General features: G+C 39.7%; 1 protein-coding gene across 8 annotated transcripts in view; it reads left to right on the top strand.

Moving 5' to 3' along the window:
* Positions 1-26132, top strand: part of LOC143021338 (uncharacterized) — a 51723-nt gene that overhangs the window by 21031 nt on the left and 4560 nt on the right. For 6 of the 8 annotated variants that reach the window (XM_076178767.1, XM_076178764.1, XM_076178766.1 and 3 more), the window contains 6 exons: positions 8492-8707; positions 11459-11653; positions 16269-16391; positions 20392-20418; positions 22093-22281; positions 24291-24594. In XM_076178767.1, coding sequence (XP_076034882.1) covers positions 8519-8707; positions 11459-11653; positions 16269-16391; positions 20392-20418; positions 22093-22281; positions 24291-24594 — 1027 coding nt within the window. In that variant the 5' untranslated portion in view covers positions 8492-8518. Of the gene's footprint in view, positions 1-2880; positions 2917-8491; positions 8708-11458; positions 11654-16268; positions 16392-20391; positions 20419-22092; positions 22282-24290; positions 24595-26132 lie in introns of those variants that run through there. The other 2 variants (XM_076178762.1, XM_076178761.1) reach the window with 2 other exon arrangements.

The following is a 26132-nucleotide window of genomic DNA, read 5'->3' as shown; positions in this document are numbered from 1 at the left end:
ACCGTGTTGTGAACAGCTGCCCAGGATGTAACACTTCACCCCATACCATACAACACATAATGGAAGACTGCATTATACACAATCATGCACGCAAACAACACAACATACACTCTATAAAGGATTTGTGGGAAAACCCAGTTTCGGCTGTGGCCTTCCTTGGGGAGACGGGACTGCTCGGACAGACAGTCTAGGGAACGACAACAACAACAACAACAACTCCCTTTCTCCTCCTCACCTCTTCATTTCTCACTCTATCTAGCTTAGTAACCCCTATCATACTTCTCAGATATTTCATCTCAAACACATTCAAACTCCTCTCTTCCTCTCTTATGTTCTATGTTTCTGCCCCATACAGTGCTGTCAGCACAATCACTCCTTCATATAACCTTCTCTTAGCATCCATTCCCAAATGTCTATTTCTCATTTACTCGCTTCTCTCAATCTACATTCTACCTCCACCCCCACTCCTCCCTTTCCTGCCACATTCACTCTCAAGTATCTAAAACTATCCACTTCCTCCAGTCTCTTTCCCTTAATGCTCACTTCCCGCCTGCTGCCACTCTCTCCCTTTGTACGTCCCATCACCTTACTTTTGCCCAGATTTATCTTCAGCTTCCTTCTTTCACACAACCTTCTCAAACTCTGTCACTAACTTCCTCAATCCCTCCTCTGATCCCACTACAAATGCAGTGTCTTCAGCAAACAACAACTGGCTTATTTCCCACTTTTCTCCATTTTCTTTAACCATCTCCAACCCCTGACCCACTACCCTTGCACTACAAACAATGTATATTTCCAAAAATTAACTAAATTTATATCCAAGAAAGTAAGAAAGAAGTTTAGTATGTTAAATGTCACAGGAAAGCTGGTAGTTAGGATGACCATAAGATGTTGGCCATTCTCTCACTTTATTGACTTCTGTACAGTATGAAGGCCAGCACCACACTGCTGTTGCTCCTTAGATAGTTGGGCTACTGAGCATGGGTTGCAGTTGCCAGCTTTTACAATATATTGATTGTATAACTCCCCCCTCAAGATAGAGAGGGGATAAGGAACTGAACGTCCCGACAATCTTTAATTAAACAAACATAAAAAAGTGACAAATCAAAGATAGTACTTGTAACATAAAATACACTTAAATTACTGTTATGTACTTGTCCAGCCATTTCAGCTGAGACTTCTCTCTCTCTCTCTCTATCTCTGTCTCTATCTCTATCTCTATCTCTCTCTCTCTCTCTCTCTCTCTCTCTCTCTCCCTCTCTCTCTCTCTCTCTCTCTCTCTCTCTCTCTCTCTCTCTCTCTCTCTCTCTCTCTCTCTCTCTCTCTCTCTCTCTCTCTCTCTCTCTCTCTCTCTCTCTCTCTCTCTCTCTCTCTCTCTCTCTCTCTCTCTCTCTCTCTCTCTCTCTCTCTCTCTCTCTCTCTCTCTCTCTCTCTCTCTCTCTCTCTCTCTCTCTCTCTATCTCTGTCTCTATCTCTATCTCTATCTCTCTCTCTCTTGTAGGTAGCCTAAGTCAGAAGGCATATACCCACTCCACTCCCATCCACCACCCTTACCTCCCTCTCATCGTCGCTCCTCATGGATGACTGGTCATCCCTGTATCCCACCCACTGCCCTGGGTCAGAAGCAATCCATCAAGAGCACATACACAACAAGGCTGCTTCACTTAATCAGTGACCCGCCCCCCTCTCTATTCCCTTCTGTTGTGATTGTAATGTAATTTCAGTGTGTAGTTAGAATCTGGGTAGTTATATGCATTTTTGTGCATCAATGAAACAAGTACACATTTAAACAAATGCATCAGTGCCATGTAGCACAATGTAATATCACATATGCTTGTATGTCCATCTGTATACAATTCCTATATTTTTTTGTACGCATCATAGCATGCAGATGCTCCATATATATGTATTCATGTCCAGAAAATAACTAGTATATATATATTGTATAGGTATGTTCTATGATGTCAAGTTAGATCTGACAGTGCTTTGTACCCAGGAGGACATACCCAGATCCTATGCCTAAAGGCTGTTTCACACTATAATGTGACTGACACATAACATACTGTACCGGACCAACGAAATATGGTTAAATGGTATACTTATTGCTGCATTCACAATACACCAGACCTGCACCTCACTAGCACAGGCTGGCACCAGCAATTGTCAGTCACCTTTCTCAGCAAAAATATTTTGCCATGTCTGACAGGAAAGGTTCTTGTTTGGAACCTGTACATGTTGACAGGGGACCGGCACCAATATTTACCATAACCAAAAACCGAGTTGTCAATTGACATCTCACTCTCAACCAAGATGGATCAGGAAAAGTTAATTACTCTGATACATCACCATGAGTGCCTTTATGATATGTTCCATTGACACTACAGCAACAGCAAAAAGGATAGCACTTGGACAGATACAAGTGAAGAATTACAACAATCAGGTAAATGACATTACTATTTGGTTTTAATAAAGCATAGTTTAAAATGTGTAAAGTAAAAATATATGCATTTTCCACATTGATGGAAATATCTTCCATAATATTTTTAACATCATGCATATATAGATATACTGTATCAATACAGAAACTAAAAAAAAGCGGAATTGGAAGTCGTTTGAAACTATCATGCTACAGTGCATCTACTTGCATAGTAGTCTATACAGTAAAAAAAATATATTTTGAACCAAAGGAAATTATTACACTGAATAACAGATGTTGAACTAATTTTTTTTTTATATTCTAAAAATTCTTTTCACAGTTCAAACTAAATTGGTAGTTTTTGAGTTTCATGAAACATATTCATATCTATATTTTTTCTCATTTATTTCAGGGAAAACATACCAAACAAGGTGGTTTTATCAGAAACCAACATTGATTGCCACTAAAGAACAAAAATAATGCAAGTGGGCAAGCTGCTGGTAAGAAGTGGAAATATCAGGACCAGATGTCATTTTTAAAACCTTTCCTGCAAGAACAGCATAATGTCAAATAGACCAGATAATCCTGACACACCACTGGACAATTTACCAGGATACAACATTGCAGATAATAGTGAGATCAGTGTACTTTCAGAAGTTCCTCAGGATGAAGCAGAAACAGCAAGTCATGAAAGAATGTAATTGTAGAGATGATTTGACGATGAGAAACAATGACATGCAATCATTATAAATTCTGCAGATGCCTCAAGACTTTCAACAGCAGGACACACACAAGTTCCAACAACAGGAACACCATCATCTGTTCTAATGAAGTACTGGATGAAAGACTCTTCTTTAGGAGGGGGGGGGGGTTCAATAATTTTCTCTCTAGGATAGTTGCAACCATGAACTCTTTCCCACTTTTTCTCGAGACCAGGGTAAATCTACAATTGTAATGTGGTTTCTGAAATGGAACTTAAAGTGCTAATGAGAACACAGTTGTCTTAAGTTGATCCAGTTCCAGAAACAAGTCAAAATTTTAACAACTTAATTCCGTTACCGTTATCACATTTCTATGGTAGTGAATCTGGCAAAAATCAACCAGAATTGCAAATTCAGTTTTAACATTTTGTAAATTTGTGTAGTTCTGATGTGAAATATAAAATGAATATTAACTTCAATGTGAGGATGGGCAGCTTTGATTTATCACAAGACTGTAAAGGCTATTTCAAAATAAATTATCGCAAGCTCTCTTTCATCCTGATGTATGATGTTTTATTAAGAACAAATCTAACTGCATGAATACATACCATTATAATTAATAGAATTACAAGAAGATATTCAATTATCCAAAAGTACAAAATTGACAAGTGTAGTTTCACCCTTAAACTTTGTAATTTTTATATATTATTAATAAAGTTACCTTAAACAAATGGCTAGCTTTTCACTTGGTGTTATTCCTTCCCTAAAGGTAGTGTTCCTTTCAATGATAGTTTCCTCAAGCAAAATTAGTAATTCATTAAACTGATACTTCACCATTCAAAAGTACTGATGAAATTTTAGTTCATCATTAAGCAGTTCTATATAAAGTGTGAACTACTGTCCTACTGTTTTCCTTTTTTCACTGATTTGTGCAACAAGGGTTGCCTTTGTTTCTTTTGATTCTGTGAGCCTCCTCTTTCTCTTCCAAAATGAGGGCCATCACTGCCAAGTCTGTAACACTGAAATTCTTGAACATGTCCACTCGTTACTTTTATCCATGTAAACTAGTTGCTCTGGACAGTCACCAGTTATGGTATTGTACATGGACATGGATAAAGATAATACAGTGATGGGATTTGTGGTACATATTTAGGTAATTATAAATGCGATCACTTTACACTTGTACTATGACCAGCAGCACTAAGTACCCATAGCTAACTGATACCTTAAGGTTAATTTACACTATACCAGCACATAAACAAATGTGACCTATATGTTACCATATCGTGCAACCTCCACAATTTGACAGAACTTCTCCAGTGTTGTGGTTCCAGCTACTTGAGTCCCAGTTTGTTCTGGCTTACATCTCTGCCTCTGCCACCAAATTCCATCACACTAGTCAACTTCCCTGTTTTTGTGTTAAACCAGCTCAGTGGGTGTAGCTTAGGTGAGACCCCAGGACCTGGGTGGCCCCATGGTGATGTGGCCTCCTTTAAATGTCCACAGTTGCACAGTGATATGTGACAACTTCCATCCATTCTCACTGCATACTGGCAGTATAAAAACTCTCAATCAGTACTCAACAAGGACGAAGAATTTGAAAGAAAAAAAAGAGTGGAAAAAATGAACATTGTGAATGACATGACAGAATGGAAGAAGTGCTTAAATTGGATGAAATATCAGATTGGATGCTATAAGAATGTAGAGAACAATTGGTGAACAAAATACATAATTGATAATTAGTTGACAAGAGGGTAAGGTACCATTAGATTGGAAATCAGCAAATGTAATATTAATTTATAAAGCAGGTAACAAAGCAGTAGTTCTAAATTATAGACCAATATCCTCAGTACAATAGCAAAAATGTGTGAGAAAATAGTAAAAGAAAGATGGATGAAAGTTCTAGAAAAGCAAATATTATTAATAAATAATGAATTTGAATTCAGAGAAAGTCCTGTATTACAAACCTACTAAATTTTTACTCAAGTTTGATGTGCTGTATGAGAGATGGATAGACTGTGCATATGTGGACTTGAGAAAGTCTTTGAAAATGTGTCACAAGGAATTATTATAGAAATTTGAAAAATAGGATGCCTCGGCAGAAACATACAAGAATGGATAAAAGATTTCTTAAGGGACAGATCTATGAGAACTGTAGTGAGGGGTGAAAAGTTAGAATAGAGAAAAGTAACCGGCAGTGTGCCACAGGGCTCAGTTTTGGCTCCTATGATATTCCTTGTATATGTTAATGACATGGCTAAAGAAATAGCAATGCAAATCTATATGTTGACATTGTAAAGATCATGAAGGGCTTGAGAAGTGAGGAGGATTGTATAATGTTGCAAAGGGACCAGGATAGAATATATGAGTGGAGTCAGGAGTGGAAGATTAATTTTAACACAAAGAATAGAAAATACTAGAAATGGGTCAGAGTGAGAAAATATAGATGGATTATAAAATGGAAAATTAAATAATAGCAAAAACAAAGAAGGAAAAGTATCTAGGTATCATAATCAAAGATGTCCTATCGCCTCAAGCACACATAAAGAGAATAACAGTATTTACCTAGTTGTAATATACGGGAGGGGAGCTATGCTCGTGGTGACCCGTCTTTGTATCTCTCCGCATCAAGTTTTATCTTAAAATCTTGTATAGTGTTAGAAACCTATAATCTGTTAAAAATTTAAGAGTGGTATTTCACTACATGGACAAGGGCATGATAGAAAAAAATTCTTCAAAGCTGAATGTAGCCCAGACTGGAATATGCAATTGTGATGTGGTTACCATACTAGAGGAAAGATATAAGAAAAACAGAGTACAAAATGTGGCAATCTGAATGATGCTTGGTCTAAATAACATGATATATGAGGAAAAACTGAAGAAACTGGGAGTTCCCACCTTGGAAGAATGAAGAGACATAACATAATAATGATATTTGAACTGGAAACGGGATTAGAGAAAGTGGACAGAAAGGAATTACTGATACAAGAAGAAAGATCAGCAAGAGATCCTAGTAAAAAAAAGAAAGAAAATTAGACTTGTGGAATAAATTCCATCTATATAGTACCAATGGTTTCTTCCCCCTTACAAGGGAAGTAGCCAAGTTAAAGGCATGAAGCACCCACTACCATCCAACACCTTTGATTTCCTCTTGCCATAGCTCCTCATGGATGAAGGGTCATTCCTGTCTCCTGCCCACTGCCCAGAAGGGTCAGAAGCAATGCAGCAAGACACAGTACATCCACAGCAAGGCCACTTCACATACACAGTGACCCCCTCTCCAGTTCCCTCATGTGGAAAATAGAGAAGACAGGGAGAAATCCCTTTTGGCTGTGTTAAAATATCACCCATACACAACCTTTCTCCACTCACTCCTATTCTCTGCCTATTCCCTTGCTCAACAGACATTCCCATCTTGTTCAAATTCCCATTCACCCCACCCATCCATCTCATCTTTGGTCATCCACTCAAGTTCACTACATCCACCTCTGCCTTCCACATCTCTTTTGCTAATCTTTCTTCACTCATTCTTTGCATATGTCCAAACCATCCCAATAATCTTTCATTAGCTGTATCTGCAGGCTCTCTGTCAAGCCCCACTCTCCTCATCTTGCTTCTCATTCTTTCCAGTCTTGTAACCCCTTTCCATACTTCTGAGACACTTCATCTTGAATACATTTAAACTTCGCCTTTCTGCATAAAGTGGATTGACTGGTGAGGTTGTTTAATGTGTGTCTAAGGGAGGGTAGAGTGCTGGAGGAGTGCCCGTATAGTTGTGCTTTACAAAGGAAAAGGGGACAAATGTGATTGTAGTAATTTTAGAGGGATCAGTTTGTTGAGTGTAGCTTTGAAGGCTTATGGGAGGGTTTTGATTGAGAGGATTAGGAAGGGAACTGGGAATAGTTGGTAAGGAGCAGTGTGGGATTAAGAAAAGTAGAGAATGCATGGATCAGATTTTTGTGGTAAGGCAGATTTGTAAGGTTTTGGCAATAGGTAAAGATGCTTTTTGGGCTTTTATGGATTTAGAAAAGGCTTGACAAGGTAGACAGGAAGGCATTGTGGGAAGCATTGTAGATGTATAGATTGGGGGAAAGCTGTTAAAGGGAGTCAAGATTTTTTTTTTTACAAAAGTAGTAGAGCCTGTGTTAGAATTTGAAATTGAGTGGTTTGATGTAACAACGAGGCTACATCAGGGATACGTCTTGTCACTATGGCTGTTCAATGTGTACGTGGATGGGGTGGTGTGGTAGGTATATGTGAGGGTAATGGGCACAGAAGTGGGAGGTGAGCCAGTTGTTGTTTGCAGATGATACTGCATTCATGACAGGGTCAGAGGAGGGATTAAGGTAGTTATTGATGGAATTTGGGAAGGTATGCAATGGGAGAAAGTTGAAGGTAAATGTGGGTAAAATTAAGGTGATGAGATGTACAAGGGGAGAGGACAGCAGTGAGCTGGAAGTAAGTCTTAAAGGAGAGAGGCTGGAGGAAGTTACATGATATTTGGGGCTGCATGTGGCAGGAAAGGGAGGAATGGGGTGGAGGTACACTGTTGTTTGAGAGGAGTTGTCTTGGGGAATTGAAGTGTCATGAGAAATAGGCATCTGGGAATGGATGCAAAAAGATTATTTGAAGGGAATAAATTAGATAAAAATATAACTGAACTGACACTATTAAAGAATTCAGGGCAAATTTTGACAAATAGAGGAGAAATAGGACCTCATGAATGCTCCAAGCCAAATACTTCAACTAGGTAATTTCTATACCTCATCCTACATTGCTCCATTCTAGCCTTACCCAGACAGCAATATTATTGAGGCAATCTGGTAGATGTTGGCATTTACTTGACAGTTATAGGTCTTCAACAAGAGAGACTTGTGGCAACAGATTGATTGATGTAATTGACTGCTGGCTATAAATTGGGTGCTGTCTGTGTGCTCCAAGGAGTCTGTTCAAGGTGTGGCATATGCTGTGATTTACCACTAGTCATTCTCCCAAATCAACTTAATACATGCCTCTCTCCCTCTTATTTCCCATTTATGTACTTTTTTCTGTATATGGTAAACAAAGCTGTGTAGTACAATCGGTATCACTTTTTTGGATTATAGCAATGATTTGAATAAATTCTGTGACAAGTGGCAATGGTGCTTTTCCCCTGTGTTAACACATCAAGGTGTCACAGGTGAGACAGGTGGGATGGGGGTGGGTCGGGGGACAGCCACGATCTGATAATTGGTGGTCATGTTGGCAGTGTTGCACTCTGGTGGGATTCCCAGTTGTGCTCTGCCCTGAACCTTGGAGTGCACCAACTTCAGTAATCATCACCAATAACCAAACTCATGTTTTTATGATCATTGTTTTCCTTCTTGTGTTTTAGGTAGAAAAGTTTGTGTGGTGTCCAGCCATGGGGGGGAGCGACCTTCAGTTCTGTCTTCGCTGGAACAATTTTGGCAGCACTATGACGTCGGCTCTGCATTCCCTTCATCAAGGTGGTGACTTTGTGGATGTAACACTTGCTGTTGAGGGAATCCAAATGCAAGCACATAAGCTGGTGTTATCTGCTTGTAGCCCATACTTCAGGGACATTCTCAAGGTATAATTATTGAAATAGAAATTAGACTAGCATTTTATAGTTAAGTATAAACCAAGAATTCTCATTTTGCATGTTGAATTATACCCTTGCTCACACTTCACTATTTTTTTGGGGCCTTTATGGATTTGGAGAAGGCTTATGATAGGGTAGATTGAAAGGCACTATGGAAAGTATTGCATATATATGGGATTGGGGGAAAGCTGTTAACCTCTTCATTCAGTGATCCTCCAAGGTGGTCTGTCCTTAATGGATGATGCATGGCCTGGGTCCTCAATGGGTAATGTGGAAGTGGTGGGAGATAGCTTCCTTAGTTCTTGAGGCTGTCTGTCTCTGGTAAACTCCTGGTAACCCTTACATTTACTGGGATCAGGTCATGACTCTTGTGTTAACTGTCACTGGGAGATACTCAGCACAGTTGGGGACTGCAGGTGTTCTGGGAGAATCATTTTGTCCAACTCGATGTGGCTAGTCAGCCCTCAGGGGACCACTTTGTTTGTGGCCGGGACCTCAGGGCAGCTAGTGACTGCCAGGTGTTCAGTCCCTGGGGACCCTAGGAGGCGCCAATGCATATGTCACCAACAAGGGCAACTTCCTCACATGACCCCACGAAAGTCAAGGCTGGAGGTGAAGCTGTGTGGGGCTTCAACAACAAATATCAAAGTAGTTGCCCTCATTCCAAACATGGCAGGGCTGAAACTTGGAAGCAGAGACAGAGCTGGCCAGCAGATTGTAGGGGCAGTAGCAGGTGGTGGTCTGTTTGTTACAGAATAGTAAGCCTCAGGGTACTCAGCTATTCCTGTGGGACCATATTTGTCCTGTACATATTGGACAATGTGGAAGAGGTTGTTCATCTCAGGAGGCTGCTCAAAGGGACTCATACTTGGAATGTATCCTAGGATCACATAGTATGGTGGCTTCAGTGATGTGGCTGCAACATTTCCCTGAAAATAAGAACAAGTTAGACTGGTTCTGGTTAGTGGGTGTGGTGTCAGATCACCCAGGGCATCATGGGTGGCCTGGGAAAGAAAATACTAGTAGTGTACTTTATAACAACATTTCTGAAATAATACAATATAATATCATACATACTGTAAGTAAATCTGTAAATCCATTTCAAGTAAATGGTGTTACTATGGTATACTTGACACCATGTCAGTTCCTGTAAAATAAATGATGCCTTTGTGACGTAATATGGTAGTGTTTACACCAGCCAGGTACTTTTGATGTGTATTATAGTATGCAGTTTGTAATATTTGGCCCTATTTGAAAATAACTGGTTAAATCTTAAACAACCAAGTCTGTAGAATTGTTGCATACAAGAGGTTTACTGATTGAAATATAATTAAAATGCTATGGAAACACTAGCAGAGGCATTAGGGGCCATTGAGGAAGCTACAGCTCACAACATTACAGCAAGTAAAGCTCAAAATCTACTTTTTGAATGGAAATCCTGGAGGTTGTCATGTACACCAATTTGTCCCATATGCTGCAATATATTGTAATTATATATACAATATATAAAAGACTAGGAGGTAAAGGGAGTTGTTAAAATTGCTGTTTCATTTAGGAAATCCTTTTGGGTTTCATTACTTAAAAAGTGTATATTCTGAAAAACTTAACCATTCATTGTTAATGTATGTATTTTGTTTGAGCAAAAACCAGAAAATTATATTCACTTGAAGAGTATTCTTTTGGTTGGATAGTCTTTAAATAAATTCAGCTAAATATAATAGAATGGAATGCTATATCAATCTACATACCAAGACTTTTTCCACCTTATCAGGGAGGTAGGCAATTCAAAAGGCATGTAACCGTTCCCGCCCATTTTGCTCCCACTCATTCCACTCCCATCCACTACCCTTTCCTCCCTCTCATCTTAGCTCCTCATGGATGAAGGGTAATTGCTGTCCTCTACCCACTGCCCTGGGTCAGAAGCAATACAGCAAGAGACAGTACATCCATAGCAAGGCTGCTTCATTTAATTGGTGACCTCCCTCTCTGTCCCATAATGTGGAAAATATAGAAGATAGAGACATAACCACTACCTACTCCCCCATCCCCTGCCCCCTCCCTTCCTTGTATCACAGCATCATCTATACACAGCCATTCTCCACCCATCCCGATTTCTTGCCTTCTCTCTTCTTTGCTCAACAGACATTTTCCTCTTATCCAAAGCCCCTTTCACCCTATCCATCCATCTCATTCTCAGTTGTCCCCTCAAGTTCACTCCATCCACCTCTGCCTTTCACACCTCTTTTAGTAATCTTTCTTTACTCATTCTTTCCATGTGTCCAAACCATTCTAATACTCTTTCATCAGCCCTATCTGCCATCTTTATTTCCACCCCTGCTCTCCTACACACTTCTTCATTTCTCACTTTATCCACCCTTATAATCCCTTCCATACTTCTCAGACATTTAATCTAAAATGCATTCAAACTTATCTTTTTTTTAAACTAGGGGCATAATCACTTTACTATCAATATGCTTTTTATTGCTGTAGTACATTCCAGTTTATTATGGAATGGTATGTTGTACAGCAATAAAAAAATATAATGATAGTGAAGTGACTATGCCCCTGATTTTTTTTAACTTCATATTTGATCTCGTAGTTTTGTAACAAAATGTATGAGGAATTTTTCCCTTGTCATTGACATTATAATCATTAGTATTGAGTTTAGTTCTTATTTATGTGTAGTTTTTATTTATGTTTACTGTATATTGGAATAAATGAATGTATTTGAATTTTTAGAACAATCCATGCCAACACCCAGTCATCATTCTTCGTGAAGTTTCCATGGAAGACCTGAAGGCTGTCTTAACATTCATGTATGAAGGTCAAGTCAACATCTCACAGCAACATCTGCACACCTTTATGCGTTTGGCAGAATCATTGCAAATTCGAGGTTTGACAGACACACAGAATGAACGGGCAAGATTGGAAAAGGTGAGATAGAGGGGGGAAAGGGGTTCCATTTTAATTTTATTTATTTTCATCCTCTTCACTTCTTATTCTTCTTATTTCTGTCTTTCTCCCTATGATATTTTTTCATAGCTGGGTACTCATTTGTAATTAAAGATGATCCAGAAACAGTGTTCCATCATATCACTGAATAACAGAAATAATTTTAAGCAAGGTCTTTAATGTTACACTAATCATCAACCTACTTGAAATAACTTTCTGCTCTTGGTCCTCAGCTTCTTCAAACATATCATTATGAGTCCAGTTCTTGATTTCTGCTCTTTCTGTTGTTGATACATGCTTGCCATCCTTTATATTGTTTTTCACAGTTTTGTTTATAATATACCTTGTTTCCATTTTGCAAACTCTTCATGTCTACTCTCACATCATGCAGTAGTGTCCTTCACAATCATTCATTTAACTGATTTTTGATTAATACGTCTCTTGACTATGCATAGCATTAAGGGTTTGTCATAATTTCTAATGATGTCCTGTTTTTGAGTACAGGAATCTTATCAAACTAGGCATACTTGGATTGAGTCCACGTACAAGCTAATTTGTGGGAAAACCATTGTTATCTTGAAGCATTTCAGGTTTGCACAGTCCATGCCAGTGCTGTGGATACATCACATTTTGTATCCAACACCATTTTTCCCATGTTAACACCAAGCACAGCATATAATCCTGTTCACTCCATTCTCTTCTACCCTCCATATTTTTTTTTACTAATCTTTCTTCCCCCATTCTTTCCATGTGTCTTATAGGCTCTTCTACTTTCATTAAAACTCTTGACTGCCCGTAACAACTTTCCTCCAATCCCATCCCATATATCTGCAAAACCTCCCACAGTGCCTTCTGTCTACCCTATCATAGCTTTCTCACATATCTGTCTTGCCACAAAAACCTGAACCACAACCCCTACCTGTCTTAAATCCACTCTGTTCCTCACCAATTACTCCCTCTGTTTTTCTCCTAATCCTCTCAACCAAAGCCTTCTCGACTACACTCAACAAAAGTGATTCCACTGAAATTACTGCAGTCACATTTCTCCCCTTTCCCATGTAAAGCAAAACTATACAGGCACTTCTCCAGTCCTTTGACACTCTACCTTCCTTGAGACAAACATTAAACAACCTCACCAGCCAGTCCACCATCACTTTACCTTCATTTTTTAGACACTGCATGACATTTATTTAATCCAGGTGCCTCATCATTTTAATAACTGCTTTAACCTCATCTTTTCTTATTTCACTCGTATTTTCCTTATCTATCACCGTCATTTTCTTTAGCACCACCCACTGCAGCCACCATTCCCTCCCTCCCTATCCTTCTCCACATTTAGCAACTCCCTAAAATACTCTCCCTATAAAAATATATCTCTCTTGATAGCATATTGGGCTAAGTCACAGCCAGTTTGTCATGGGCGAGCTGAGTTCGAGTTCTTGGCTCGACCACGTTTCAATTTCCAATGTATGCCTCCTTCGAGCTACTCTCAGTCTTGACTGCGATGGCATGGAATTAAAAGTTATTTGTGGTTGAAAAAGATATTATATATATATTCATTATTCTTTTATAGCAATCTGACTCTTAATTTTATATTTTACTCATTTCAATAATGAATTTCATCCCTTTGAAAATAACATATGAGCCATCCCCCTAATTTCAGGTTAAAAGATGTAATGAAATTTTATTATTGATTGAGGATTTATGGTAAATCTTCAGCATATTTTACAACTCTTGCTTGTGTCATTTATTTCTGGTTTCCACATTTTATTAAGTATCCTGGACTCTCTGCTCAGTCATATTAAATCCTCAGCCTTTGGATGTGAGAATTGCTGATGTAGCTTCAGTAAAACTTCTAAGAAATATCCTCATGACTTTCTGCAGCCTAGCAATTCAATCATTTGCTTACATGGAGGATTTACTATAGGAAGTATATGATGTCCTGTACATGCATACTTACAGAAGAACCTTGAAACTATGGACACTGAATCAACAGATTTGGGTAACTACAGACAAATTCTGTAGAGTAAAGATTTCAACCAAAATATGAAAATTCATGTAGAAATATGACAATTGCTGAGAAGTACTGACAACTCTGATATTAATTATTTTTAGATAATATTGGTATCAATAAATTAGTTGTGCTGTAGCATATAGTTTCTGTAACTTTTAAAGCATTTGTCAGAATTATCAAGATAATCAAGATGTGATACACTATTGACAATTCAGAACTCGATGAGAGCTTTGAAACACCGTAAATTGCCTTGTAGCTAGAGTTGTCAGTCAAGCCAACATATCCAGGGCATATTGGAAATCTTAATTTATATCTCAATATTGATGTGGCCACATGCTTTCAAACTAGCAGATATGATAGATTATGGTTCTTATCTTAGCTCCTCATGGATGATGAGTCATGCTTGTATCCCACCCACTGCCCCCCTGGGTGGTCAGAAGGAATGTAGCAAGACACAGTACATCTATAGCAAGGCTGCTTCAGTTGATTGGTGATCCCCCCCTCTGTTCCCTCATGCAGAAAAAAGAGAAGACTGGGAGAAATTCCTTTGGGCTGCATCAAAATATCATTCTCATATAAGTACCCCCTACCCCTGATCCCCCCCCTCCCTTCCTTCCATAACAATATCATCTATACACAACCACTCTCCACTCATTCCTATCTCCTACCTTCTCCTTTCCTCAGCAGACATTCTCCTCTTGCTAAGTGCCCCTTTCACCCTATCCATCCATTCATCTCATCTCCGGTCATTCCCTCAAATTCATTCCGTCCTCCTTTGCCCTCTACACCTATTTTACTAATCTTTTTTCATTCATTCTTTCCAATGTCCAAATCATCCCAATACTCTTTCATCACCCCTTTTTGTCATTTCCTTTTCCACTCCCAGTCTCCTCCTCACCTCATTTTTCACTCTATCCAACCTTGTAACCCCTACCATGCTTCTTAGGCATAGGAAGGATACAAAGTAACCTACTAAACTGGATGGAGGATTTCCTGCATGGTAGAAAAATGAAAGTAGTGCTCAGAGAAAAGTGTTCAGGTTGGGAGGAGGTGATTAGTGGAGTTCCACAGGGATCAGTATTGACTCCAATAATGTTCACTATTTATGTGAATGACATGCTAAATTATTGAGGAAAGTGAAAACTAAAACGGATTGTGAATCATTACAGAAAGACCTAATCAAGGTTTGGAAATGGAGTCGGAAGTGGGAAGTAGACTTCAACATAAAGAAATATAGCCTAATAGAATTTGGAAAAAGTAGAAAAAGAATATCAGGACAACATACAATTGGAACAAAGGATCTGAAAAAGACCTGGGAGTAATTATCTCAAATGACTTGTCCCCTTATAAACAAATGAAAAAAATTGTCGCAGAATCCAACAACTTGCTTATATCAATAGAAGTGGTTTTTACCTATCTAGACAAAGAAATAGTTAAAAGAATATTAATCACACTAATAAGGCCTAGACTGGAGTATGCTGCAACACTGGTCACCCAGTACCACAAAGAATATAAATAAAGTTGAAAGAATTTAGAGAGCAACCACAAAAATGGCCCCAGCACTTTTAAACCTGTCATATGAGGAGAGACTGGCTAAATTGAAATTACCAGCTTTGGAACAAAGGAAGAGGCGACCTACTGACCATCTACAGAATCATGAAAGGCACAGAAGTCCTTGATAGAGAGGGCATACTAAGTTGGGACAAGAGAAACAGAAGAGGACATTAAAAAAAAATAAAAAAGGATAGTTATAGAAGAGACCTGAAAAAAACAGTTTTCCATACAGAGCGGTAGACATCTGGAACAAACTGGACAAAATAATAGTGTGTGCAAAAACCATACACATATTTAAGAGCGAAATAGACACTGCAAGATACAAAGACAGGACACCCTGAGCATAGCTCCCCACCCCGTAAGATACAACTAGGTAAATAAATACACATGATTTTATTCTATCTTGCAGATTTACAAAAAAATTCTGAGGTGTGATAAAAAAAAAAATCCTGGCTAGTACCACATAACCACAGGGTTGGAAGATCAAGCCTCACCTGGGCCCATGAGCTTAACCACTTCAGTACGGAACTTAAATCTCGCGGGCAGCAGCCAATGTCAGCCGTATGACGTGTCGTAATAATATTCGCATTATAAGATATAGTCACCGCTTATATCGATCGTTCTCTCTTACACCCGCGAATTTTGAAAACCACAGAGAATGGGATTCAGGGCGCATTTGGGAGAATGTAAAAACACAGGGGCGACTACAATAAATATAATCAAGACGCCGATATGGCAGCGTCGCGAATCCACTTGCTCCTCATGACGCCTACGTGTGCGGCACCGTATGGAAGGGGTTAAGCAGTTTATTGGGGAGGTTACTGCCATGGCTGGGCATCACAATGGGAAAGGGGTTGAGGCTTGCCTTGTCTGATGTTCTGAAGAGTCTTTGAGACTGATATCAGAACTGAAACCTGGCATTGTTAACTTTTAAGTACAAACCTTATGTATTGCATACCATTGAAAATAATCTAGTGTTTGTAGTTATCAAGCATTACTTTCCTTATTATGCATTTTTCTCTTTTGCAGGAAATGTTGCAGAACTTTATCCCAGGTGCATTAGAGTTAAGTGCTAATGTAGGAGCAACTTCTAGTTCTGCCTGCATAGCCTCATCCACTTCTCCAGTCTTCACCAAGACAGTCACTCCACAGGTGTGCTTACCAGTGCCAGTCAGAAAGGTTAACAATCGGTAGTTTGATGGGAATGTTCTTGAAATGTATAAGTGGTTTGACTAGGCACACAGCATCAAGAACTAGATTGGCTTTGGATACAGTTGTATGGCATAAACCCTTTCCTTACTGAGAGCATGCCACTTACTTGATTAGTGTGATGAGAGCCAGAATTAATCAGTTCATTGCATTGACCTGGTTCTCTTTTGCAGGAGACCTGTGGCCCTTAGCAAACTGGTCAATGCCACTGGTTTAGCCCACAAGTTACTCAATGAAAAGATTTCTGAAGTTGTCTAAAGCCAGAATAAAAGGAGAAGTGTACTTGATTATGGAATTAGTTGATAGTAATAGGTTAATCCTCATACTTTCTGAAGGATTAGATGAGTTTTATTTTGTATAAGTTGAGTGTGTCTGTGTATATATTAGGCTGTCTCCTCATGTAAGGGGAAAAGGCCTTTAATGTGTATATATTTACCTAGAGGTATTATACAGGTTTGGAGCCATCCTCATGGGGTCCCATCTGTGTCTCTACTCATCAAAGCTTGCCTTATATTTGTATATGGTGTATATATATTTTGACACTGTGCTTGTAGCAGGATCAGAGAAGGGACTTAGGAAGTTATTGACAGAGTTTGGGAAGGTGTATGTGAAAGAAGGATGTTGAAGATAAATGTGGGTAAAAGTAAGGTGATGAGATGTACAAGGGGAGAGGAGGGCAGCAAATTGGAGGTGATACTTAATCACAAAAAACAACCAAGATGAACTGTGATAGAATCATGTACAAAATTCCTTGTAATGAATGCAACAGTCCATATTACAGTGATACATACAGAGGACTTAGCAACTACCATAAGTTTTGTTTATTTCACATGCCAGCAAATCATGCATCAGCTCAATTCCTCCATTATTACCATTTCCATACTCAGGGGAGAAGAATACAGCCACCGGGTGTTCCCACTTGAGTCATAAAATGTGACAAAAATGGGATGGGGATAGGACAAGGCATCCTACTCTATGAAGCCCCAAAGGGGATATTTCTAAAAAAAGGGCATAAGAGGGTCTGGGAGGAGTTTTCCAACAAGGACCCTAAGGTTTGGGTCTTTTAATGTGCATGTATGTGGTACAGATGAAAGTAAAAGGGAAGAAATAGGCAGTATGTTTGTGAGTAGAAAGATGGATGTGTTGGCATTGAGTGAAACTAAGTTGAAAGGGAGGGGCAAGTTTGAGTTTGGAAGTGTAGTTGAGAGGGTGTTAGGAGTGAAGAGAGGATTAGTGAGAGAAGAGGTGGCTATACTAATAAGTGAAGAGATAGGTAAACATGTGGTGGAATGAAAGGAGCTTTCTCCAAGGTTAATGTTAATGAAGATGAAACTGGGAAAGGAGATGTGAGTTCTTGTAAGTGCATATAGGTGTGGTAGTGAGAAAATTGTAGAGGAAAGGAGGTTTTTTGGATAGATTTAAATTAATGCATTGAGGGTTTAGGGAGAAATGTCAATGTAGATATTGGGAGATCTTAATGCTAGGGTAGGAAATGAACCAATAGATGGAATGGTTGAGAAGTGTGGAGTTCTAGGAAAAAATCATGGTGGAGATGTGTCTAGAATGAGAGGTGATGATAGCAAATAAAGTGTTTAGGAAGAAAGTCAAGCATAAGTACACATAGGAGAGGGTGGTGGATGGAAGGGTTGTAGATAGGGCTTTAATGGACAATGTAGTGGTACCCAGGAGAAGAGTAGCAAGAAAATCATATGAGAGATACAGAAAAAAAAGAAGTAAAGCATAAGATAAAGGAGGCAAAGAGGAGAGCAGATGTGAAATGGGGTAAGAGTATGACAGAAATTTTTTAAAGTAATAAAAAGATGTTTTGGAAGGAAATTAAGAGAAGAGGAAGTGAATCAAATAGAGAAGAAAAGGTAAAAGGTGCAAATGGAGAGATGATAATAGAAGAGACAGCAGTAAAGGAAGATGGGCAGAATATTTTAGGGAGTTGCTAAATGTGAAGGAGGATAGGGAGGGAAAGTTAGTTGCAGTGGGAAGTGCTAAGAAAATGACAGTGATGAATGAGGAAAATGGAGGAGAAATAAGAAAAGATGAAGTGAAAGCAGTTATTAAAATGATGAGAGCAGGTAAGGCACCTGGGTTGGAAGGGTGGCATGCAGATTGTCTAAAAAAGAAAGGTACAGTGATGGTGGAGTGGCTGGTGAGGTTGTTTAATGTTTGTTTAAAAGAGGGTAGAGTGCCTGACGACTGGAGGAGTGCCTGTATAGTTCCACTTTACAAGGGAAAAGATAACGTGTTTGGGTGTAGTAGTTTCAGAGGTATCACTTTGTTGAGTGTAGTTTGGAAGGCTTGTGGGAAGGTTTTGATTAAGAGGATTAGGAGAGGAACAGATTAATTGGTGAGGAGCAATGTGGGTTTAGGACAGGTAGGGGTTGTGTGGATCAGATTTTTGTGGTAAGGCAGGTATGTGAGAAATCTTTAAAAGGTAAGGATATTTTTTGGGCCTTTATGGATTTGGAAAAGGCTTATGACAGGGTAGACAGGAAGGCACTGGGAGGTACATACATACATATACCAAAGGCTTTTCCCCTTTACATGGGGGGTAGCCAAAAAGAAAAAGGCATAGAAATCACTCCCACCCATTTCATTTCCCATATATTCCACTCCCTTCCACACTCCTCCCTCCCTCCTATCTTGGCACCTCCTGGATGACGAGTCATCCCTGCATCCTGGGAGGTATTGCAGGTACATGGGATTAGAGGAAAGCTTTGAAGAGCAGTCAAGAGTTTTTACAAGAGTAGTAGAGTGTGTGTTAGGATTAGAAATGGAGAGAGTGAGTGGTTTGAGGTAAAGGTGGGACTTCATCAGGGATGTGTTATGTTGCCCTGGCTGTTCTATCTATATATGGATGGGGTGGTGCGAGAGGTAAGTGCAAGGGTGGTGGGCCAGGGATTGGAGATGGTTAAAGAAAATGGAGAAAAGCCAGTTGTTGTTTGCTGACAACACTGCACTTGTGGCAGAATTAGAGGAGGGATTAAGGAAGTTAATGGCAGAGTTTGGGAAGGTGTGCGAAAGAAGGAAGTTGAAGATAAATGTGGGTAAAAGTTTGGTGGTGAGATGTACAAGGGAAGAAAGTGGCAGCAAATGGAAAGTGTGTATTAGATTGAGAGAAGCAAGTAAATGCCTTGGGGGATTAAAAAGTGTAATTAGAAATAGACATTCGGGAATGGATGCTAAGAGGAAGTTGTTGTGAACAGCACTGTATGGGGCAGAAACATGGAACATAAGAGACGAAGAGAGGAGGAGTTTGAATGTGTTTCAGATGAAATGACTTAGAAGTATGGTAGGGGTTACTAGGTTAGATAGAGTGAGAAACGAGGTGAGGAGGAGAATGGAGGTGGTAAGGGAGTTGGGAGATAGGATTGATGAAGGAGTTTTGGGATGATTTGGACACTTGGAAAGAATGAGTGAAAAAAAAAATTAGTAAAAGAGATGTGGAAGTAGTGACCATAAGGGAGTGACCAAGGATGAGATGGATGGATGGGGTAAAAGGGACATTGGGAAAGAGGGGAATGTCTGTTGAGGAAAGGAGAGGATAGGGGTGAGTGGAGAATGGTTGTGTATAGATGGTTGTTGGTTAAATGAAGCAGCCTTGCTGTGGATATGCTGTGTCTTGCAACACTGCTTCTGAGGACAGTGGGTGAGATGCAGGGATGACCCATCATCCAGGAGGAGCCAAGATAAGAGGGAGGGAGGGGGAGAATGGGCGTGGATTATGTGGGGATAGAATTGGTGGGAGTGGATTCTATGCCTTTGTTTTTTGGCTACCTCCCTTGTAAATGGGTGAAAAAAGCCGTTTGTATTATTATTATTTTTATTTATTTTATTTCATTCATTTATTTATTTTTATTTATTTATTTATTTATTTTTTGTAAGGGCCCTACCTTTTCAAACACTAATGTTTCTCCTGTTCCCCTTCCAGTTATGCCATCAACTCTTCTCCATTCAGGTACAGTACAATAAAGTTAACTTTTTGTCAATATTTTGTGTGATTCATATTTATGATTTAGATTTAATTATTTTCATTGGTTTTGTGTATGAACTCACACACAAACTCTGGTTTTAAAAGTTTAAATAGCCAATCCCTAAGGGTCCAAGAATTAATTAATTCATTTTACATTTACACACATGTACCAAGGGTTTTTCCCCTCTTACAAGGGAGGTAGCCAAAGTCAAAGGCATAAAATCCACTCCCACCCATTCCATCTCCACATACTCTACTCCTATTCACCCCCCTCCCTCCCTCTTATCTTGGCTCCTCCTGAATGACGGGTCATCCTTGCATCTCATCCACCGCCCTGGGTCAGAAGCAGTGTCGTAAAACACAGCACATCCACAGCAAGGCTGTTTCATTAAATCAGTGACCTCCTCTCTCCATCCCCTTGTGCAGAAAAGGAGAAGACAGTGAGAAATCCCTTTGGGCTGTGTCAAAATATCATTCACATTTACTCCCCCCCCCCATTCTCCACCCACTCCCTGCCATGCATCACAGCATCATCCATAGATAACCATTATCTATTCACCCCATCTTCTGTCTTCTCCCATCCTTCCTCAACAGACATTCCCCTCTTTCCCAGTGCCCCTTTTACCCCATCCATCTATCTCATCCTTGGTCCCCCGCATATTCACTCCTTCCACACCTCTTTTACAAATCTTTCTTCACTCATTCTTTCCATGTGTCCAAACCATCCCAATACTCTTTCATCAACCCTACCTCCCAACTCCCTTTCCACCCCTGCTGTCCTCCTCACCTCTTTGTTTCTCAATCTATCCAGCTTAGTAACAACCCGTATCATACCTCTCTGTCACCTCATCTCAGACACATTCAAACTCCTACTCTCTTCCTCTTTTACGTTTCATGTTTCATATAATCTCCTCTTAGCATCCATTCCAAAATGTCTATTTCTCATTACACTTTTTAGTCCCCCCAAGGCATTTACTTGCATCTCTCAATCTACAGTCTACCTCCACTCTCCACTCATCCCTTTCCTGCTACATTTGCACCCAGGTATCTAAAGCTATCCGCTTTCTCCAGTCTCCATTAATATTTACTTCCAATTTGCTGCCACATTCTCCCCTTGTACACCTCATCACCTTACTTTTACCCAAGATGCATTGCTCCTTTCCTATATACTACAATTAGGTAGCTACAGATGATTTGTTTACTAGGCCATGCTATTTCACATACAATCACATACATCTTCACTGACTTCACCGATTACATAGTGTCATCACTGCAAGGTGCAAGTGCTTATATGTGCATAAATACATGGAATAGTTTAGAAGGTGAGCCCAAGCTCAAACAATACACGAGTTCAAATCTAAATATGATAATTGGAAATCAAGGATATAGATTAAGTTGGAACTGAACATGAATTGGAGGCAAGGATGATAGAAATTGACAAATAGGAGATGGGACCCAATGAGCATTGCTCCTTTCCTGTACATTGTAATTAGGTAAATACAATATATCCAAGGTGGAAGATGTATGCTGGGAGCTCAAGAGAGCATTTTGGTTTTTTCCATATTTCTAATGTAATATTCCATTGATATCAAGGGTAACCCAGCAATAAGAGTAGAGAGCAAATTAGTAATATATATATATTTTCCTCCCCCAACAAAGCCCAAAGATGTACCAGCTCTCGTCCGAACACGGTCGTGTGAGTCACCTCTTCCTGGTCCCAAAAGAAGAAAAAGTTCCCCATCTCGGAGAAAGATGTCCCCTACAGCACCTGTCACACCAAGTGCAACTAAAGATGATGGAGAGGCAGAAAACAGTGACGATGCAGAGGATTCCAAACGGGACATCAGGGTAAGGGCACTTTTATATGTATGTATACAGTATATCTATACAGTAGTCCCTCATTATCGACAGGGGTTCAGCATCAGTTGACACCCAAAAAGTCAATACCAATTTTTGCATAGTGTCAGTTAATTTCAGTATTTGTTATGTATGTTGTTTCATATATATTATAATGTGCAGCTTATTTCACCGTGTGTATTGGAAATATATTTGTTGTCATTGAAAAACAGTGACAATATGTACAGTATTCAGTGGCTTAGTGTGCTGAAATGCTGCCCAGGGCAGGAGTGTTATTGACACCTGCTGGCTATGATTGTATGATCACTTAGATAATAACTATCACCCATCCATACTGTATTATGCCTTTGTAATGATTTCTGCAAGCTTCTTTTTTGTTTCCATTGCTGTACAGTACTGATCTGGACAAGAATGAACATAATTTTGATGTGAATCATGTGTCTCACAATATTCACAGCACAAGACATGGGTAAAGCCAATTAATGTGTCTCTGGTAAACCCAACATGGCACAAGGTATATGTAATGATGCAGGGAAGCTACCGGAAAATCCAGCAGTGGTGAGGGGGAAGAATACTGCCACCAAGCCTTCCCACTTGGGTTGCAAGAGACAACAAAAATGGGACGGGGATTAAGACTAGTTATCCTTCTCCCTGTAGCCCCAAAGGGGAGATTCCTGAAAAACGTAAAGGCACGAGAGGGTCTAGTTTTCCAACCAGTACCCAAAGGTTTGGGTCTTTTAATGTGCATGGATGTGGTACAGATGAGAGTAATGGGGAAGAGATAGGCAGTATGTTTGTGAGAAGAAAGATGGATATGTTGGCATTGAGTGAAACTAAGTTGAGAGGGAGGGGCGAGTGTGAGTTTGGGAGTGTGGTTGGGAGGTTCTCAGGAGTGAAGAGAGGATGAGGGAGAGAAGGGGTGGCTATACTAGTTAATGAAGAGATAGGTAAATGTGTAGTAGAGTGGAAGGAGGTTTCTTCAAGGTTAATGTGGATGAAGGTGAAAGTGGGAAAGGAAATGTGGGTTTTTGTAAGTACATATGGACCTGGTAATGAGAAGAGTGTAGAGGAAAGGGAGGCTTTTTGGATGGATCTGAATGAGTGCATATAGGGATTAGGGAGAAATGTCAATGTAGTGGTATTGGGAGATCTTAATGCTAGGGTAGGCAATGAACCAATAGATGGAGTGATTGGGAAGTGTGGAGTTCCAGGAAAAAATTGTACAGGAGAGTTGATGGTGGAGATGTGTCTAGAAAGAGAGTTGATGATACAGTGTTTAGGAACAAAGTCAAGTATAAGTACACATGGGAGAGGGTGGTGGATAGAAGGGTGGTAGAGCATTAATGTACTATATAGTGGTAACCAGGAGTATAGTAGGAAGAGTCAAGGATGTTCTAAAGGGAGAGTGGGAGAATATCAGATAATTTTTTGGTGGAAGATAAGTTGAGAGTGGAGGATAGTTGGAGAAAGAGGAAAAGGACAAAAGGTTGGGAAGTGCTTAGAGTGAGCTGCTTAAATGAGAAAGAAAAGGAGGAGTACAAGAAGCTGAGAGAGGAGTGGGAGGGAGTGAAGGATAAATCAAAATCCATCTCTGTCAACTTCAACTATATTTCTTACTCATTTTCACATGGAGAACTGAGAACTAGAAATGGCTTCCCTTCTTATACTGCTTTCAGCTAGTGACAGAAATTGTCTCACACTAATACAACACAGAAAAAAATAAATTTCTTCTGAGAAAGATCTGTCGGGGTGGAGGGTCTGAGGACTGTTGCCAGGAGCCGTGGAACTGCAGGATTTCCACTTAGTGAAACTTGAGACGACAATTATTTTTATGACCTTGCTTTTGACCTCATTACCAGTGTAATTATGAGACTGCAATAGAGAATATGTGATATATAATTTTTAAATGTTTTAGAATATGCTGGAAGTGAGTGAAACTTGAACTTGTTGAGTTTGCATTGGAGGATATATAATACATTTTTTTTTCTTTCTTTTTTAAGAATATGCTGGAAGTAAAGCTTGAACCTGTTGACTATGCAAGTGGAGACGAGTCTGAAGCTGATGAGGCTCGAAGAACAGCCGAGGAGGAGCAGGCACAAAGTATAAAGGCACTTGAGATGGCTGTAGCAGCATCAGGTGGTACTGGAGGAGGAGGTGGTGGTGGTGGAGGAGGTGGAGGTGGTATGGCATCGACAATTGCTGTCACATCCACACACCCTGTGTTTGTTCTGCAAAGAAGAAACTCACAGGAAAAGGCAACTCCTGCAGCCAATTTGCATCCAGAATTTCCTCAGGATTCTACATGTGAGTGCAGATTATTGATTCTTCATGCATACTAGTAAAGAATGGCCACAAAATAAATATTTACATGCAGTATTTATGGTGGGTATATGCCTTTTGACTTTGGATACCTCCCTGGTAAGGGTGAAAAAGGCTTTGGTATATAGATTTATGGTGAACACAAAACCTCACATAATTTTACTAGTATTGACTCACATTCTCTAAAACTAGTACTTAATCTATGTTTCATTGCATTCTCCAGTTGTTTAGGTATAGATTGCTATCTGTGTACCATTGGCTTGCTCAACATATTCCCCCATATAAGAGAAGTAGCCAGCCAAGGCATCCACCCATCCGACTCCCATCTGTTTCCCATTAATCTTAGTTCCTCGTGGATGAAGGGTCATCCCTATGAAAAGGTATATTCATAGAAGTGGTAAAGGAGGACAGTTTCAAGTGAACAGCATAAAGGAGGAATAGTAGTTGTACAAAAAGTAACACTATTACTCTAGGAATAAAGATTTTACTCTAACATAGACAAATGCCATGTGACTATAGTCCATAAATGTGCCCCAAAACTTCCTCAAAGTATTGGCTGCATGCTATTATGCAATTACTACTGCATGATAGCATGCAGTTAATCTCCCCAATATGTGACTGCATACACTGTTGTGCATTTCATAACATGACATACAAATGAAAATGGCAGCAATGACACACAATTGAAAGAGAAAGATTGGAGTATTTCAGCACTTTTCAGTACTGAATGCATTGTTAGTGTGGGCAACAGCAGTATGAAATGTTCAGTGTCTTCATCCCCAACCAATCTAGAATACATACATACATACATATACCAAGGCTTTTTCCCCCTTCCAAGGGAGGTAGCCAAAAAGGGAAAGGCATAAAAACACTCCCACCCATTTCATCCCTAAATACACTCCACACCCCTCCCACCCTTCCTCTCATCTGAGCACCTCCTGGATGACGGGTCATCCCCGAACCCTGCCCACCGCCCTGGGTCAGAAGCAGTGTCGCAAGACACAGTACATCCACAGCGAGGCCGCTTCATTTAATCGGCGACCCCCCTCTCCGTCCCCCTTTGCATATAAGGCGAGGATGGGGAGAAATCCCTTCGGGCTGCGTCAAAATTTACTCACACATACTACCCCACCCCCCACTTCCCCAATCTAGAATAGACAAAATAAAACCTGTTGTGATAATGTGGATGCTGAAACAACCATTTCTTAAATGAGCAGGAAGCCCAAACATTTGGGATGGAACAATGCATACAGATCACATGGGAAGTAATATATGCCAATTTCACTTTACTTAAAATTGGAATGATTTGCTTTAAATTGATTTATGGTTTGAAATGTAGGTACCATCTTAAATCAATAATTAAAAAAAAGATTGATACTAAATTGGCATTATATTGTAATACAAGGTGATGTTTGTGGTATCATGACCCTAACTTATCACATTGATTTATTTTGAATAGGGAAAAGGGTTCTGTTGAACAAAGATTCATATAATGAAAGCATTGTATTGGAATACATCCTTTT

The sequence above is a fragment of the Oratosquilla oratoria genome, chromosome 42 (assembly GCF_046742065.1).
Source record: "Oratosquilla oratoria isolate Oo_2021 chromosome 42, ASM4674206v1, whole genome shotgun sequence".
Taxonomy (NCBI): Eukaryota; Metazoa; Arthropoda; class Malacostraca; order Stomatopoda; family Squillidae; genus Oratosquilla; species Oratosquilla oratoria.
This window is presented reverse-complemented; position numbering and strand designations above follow the sequence as displayed.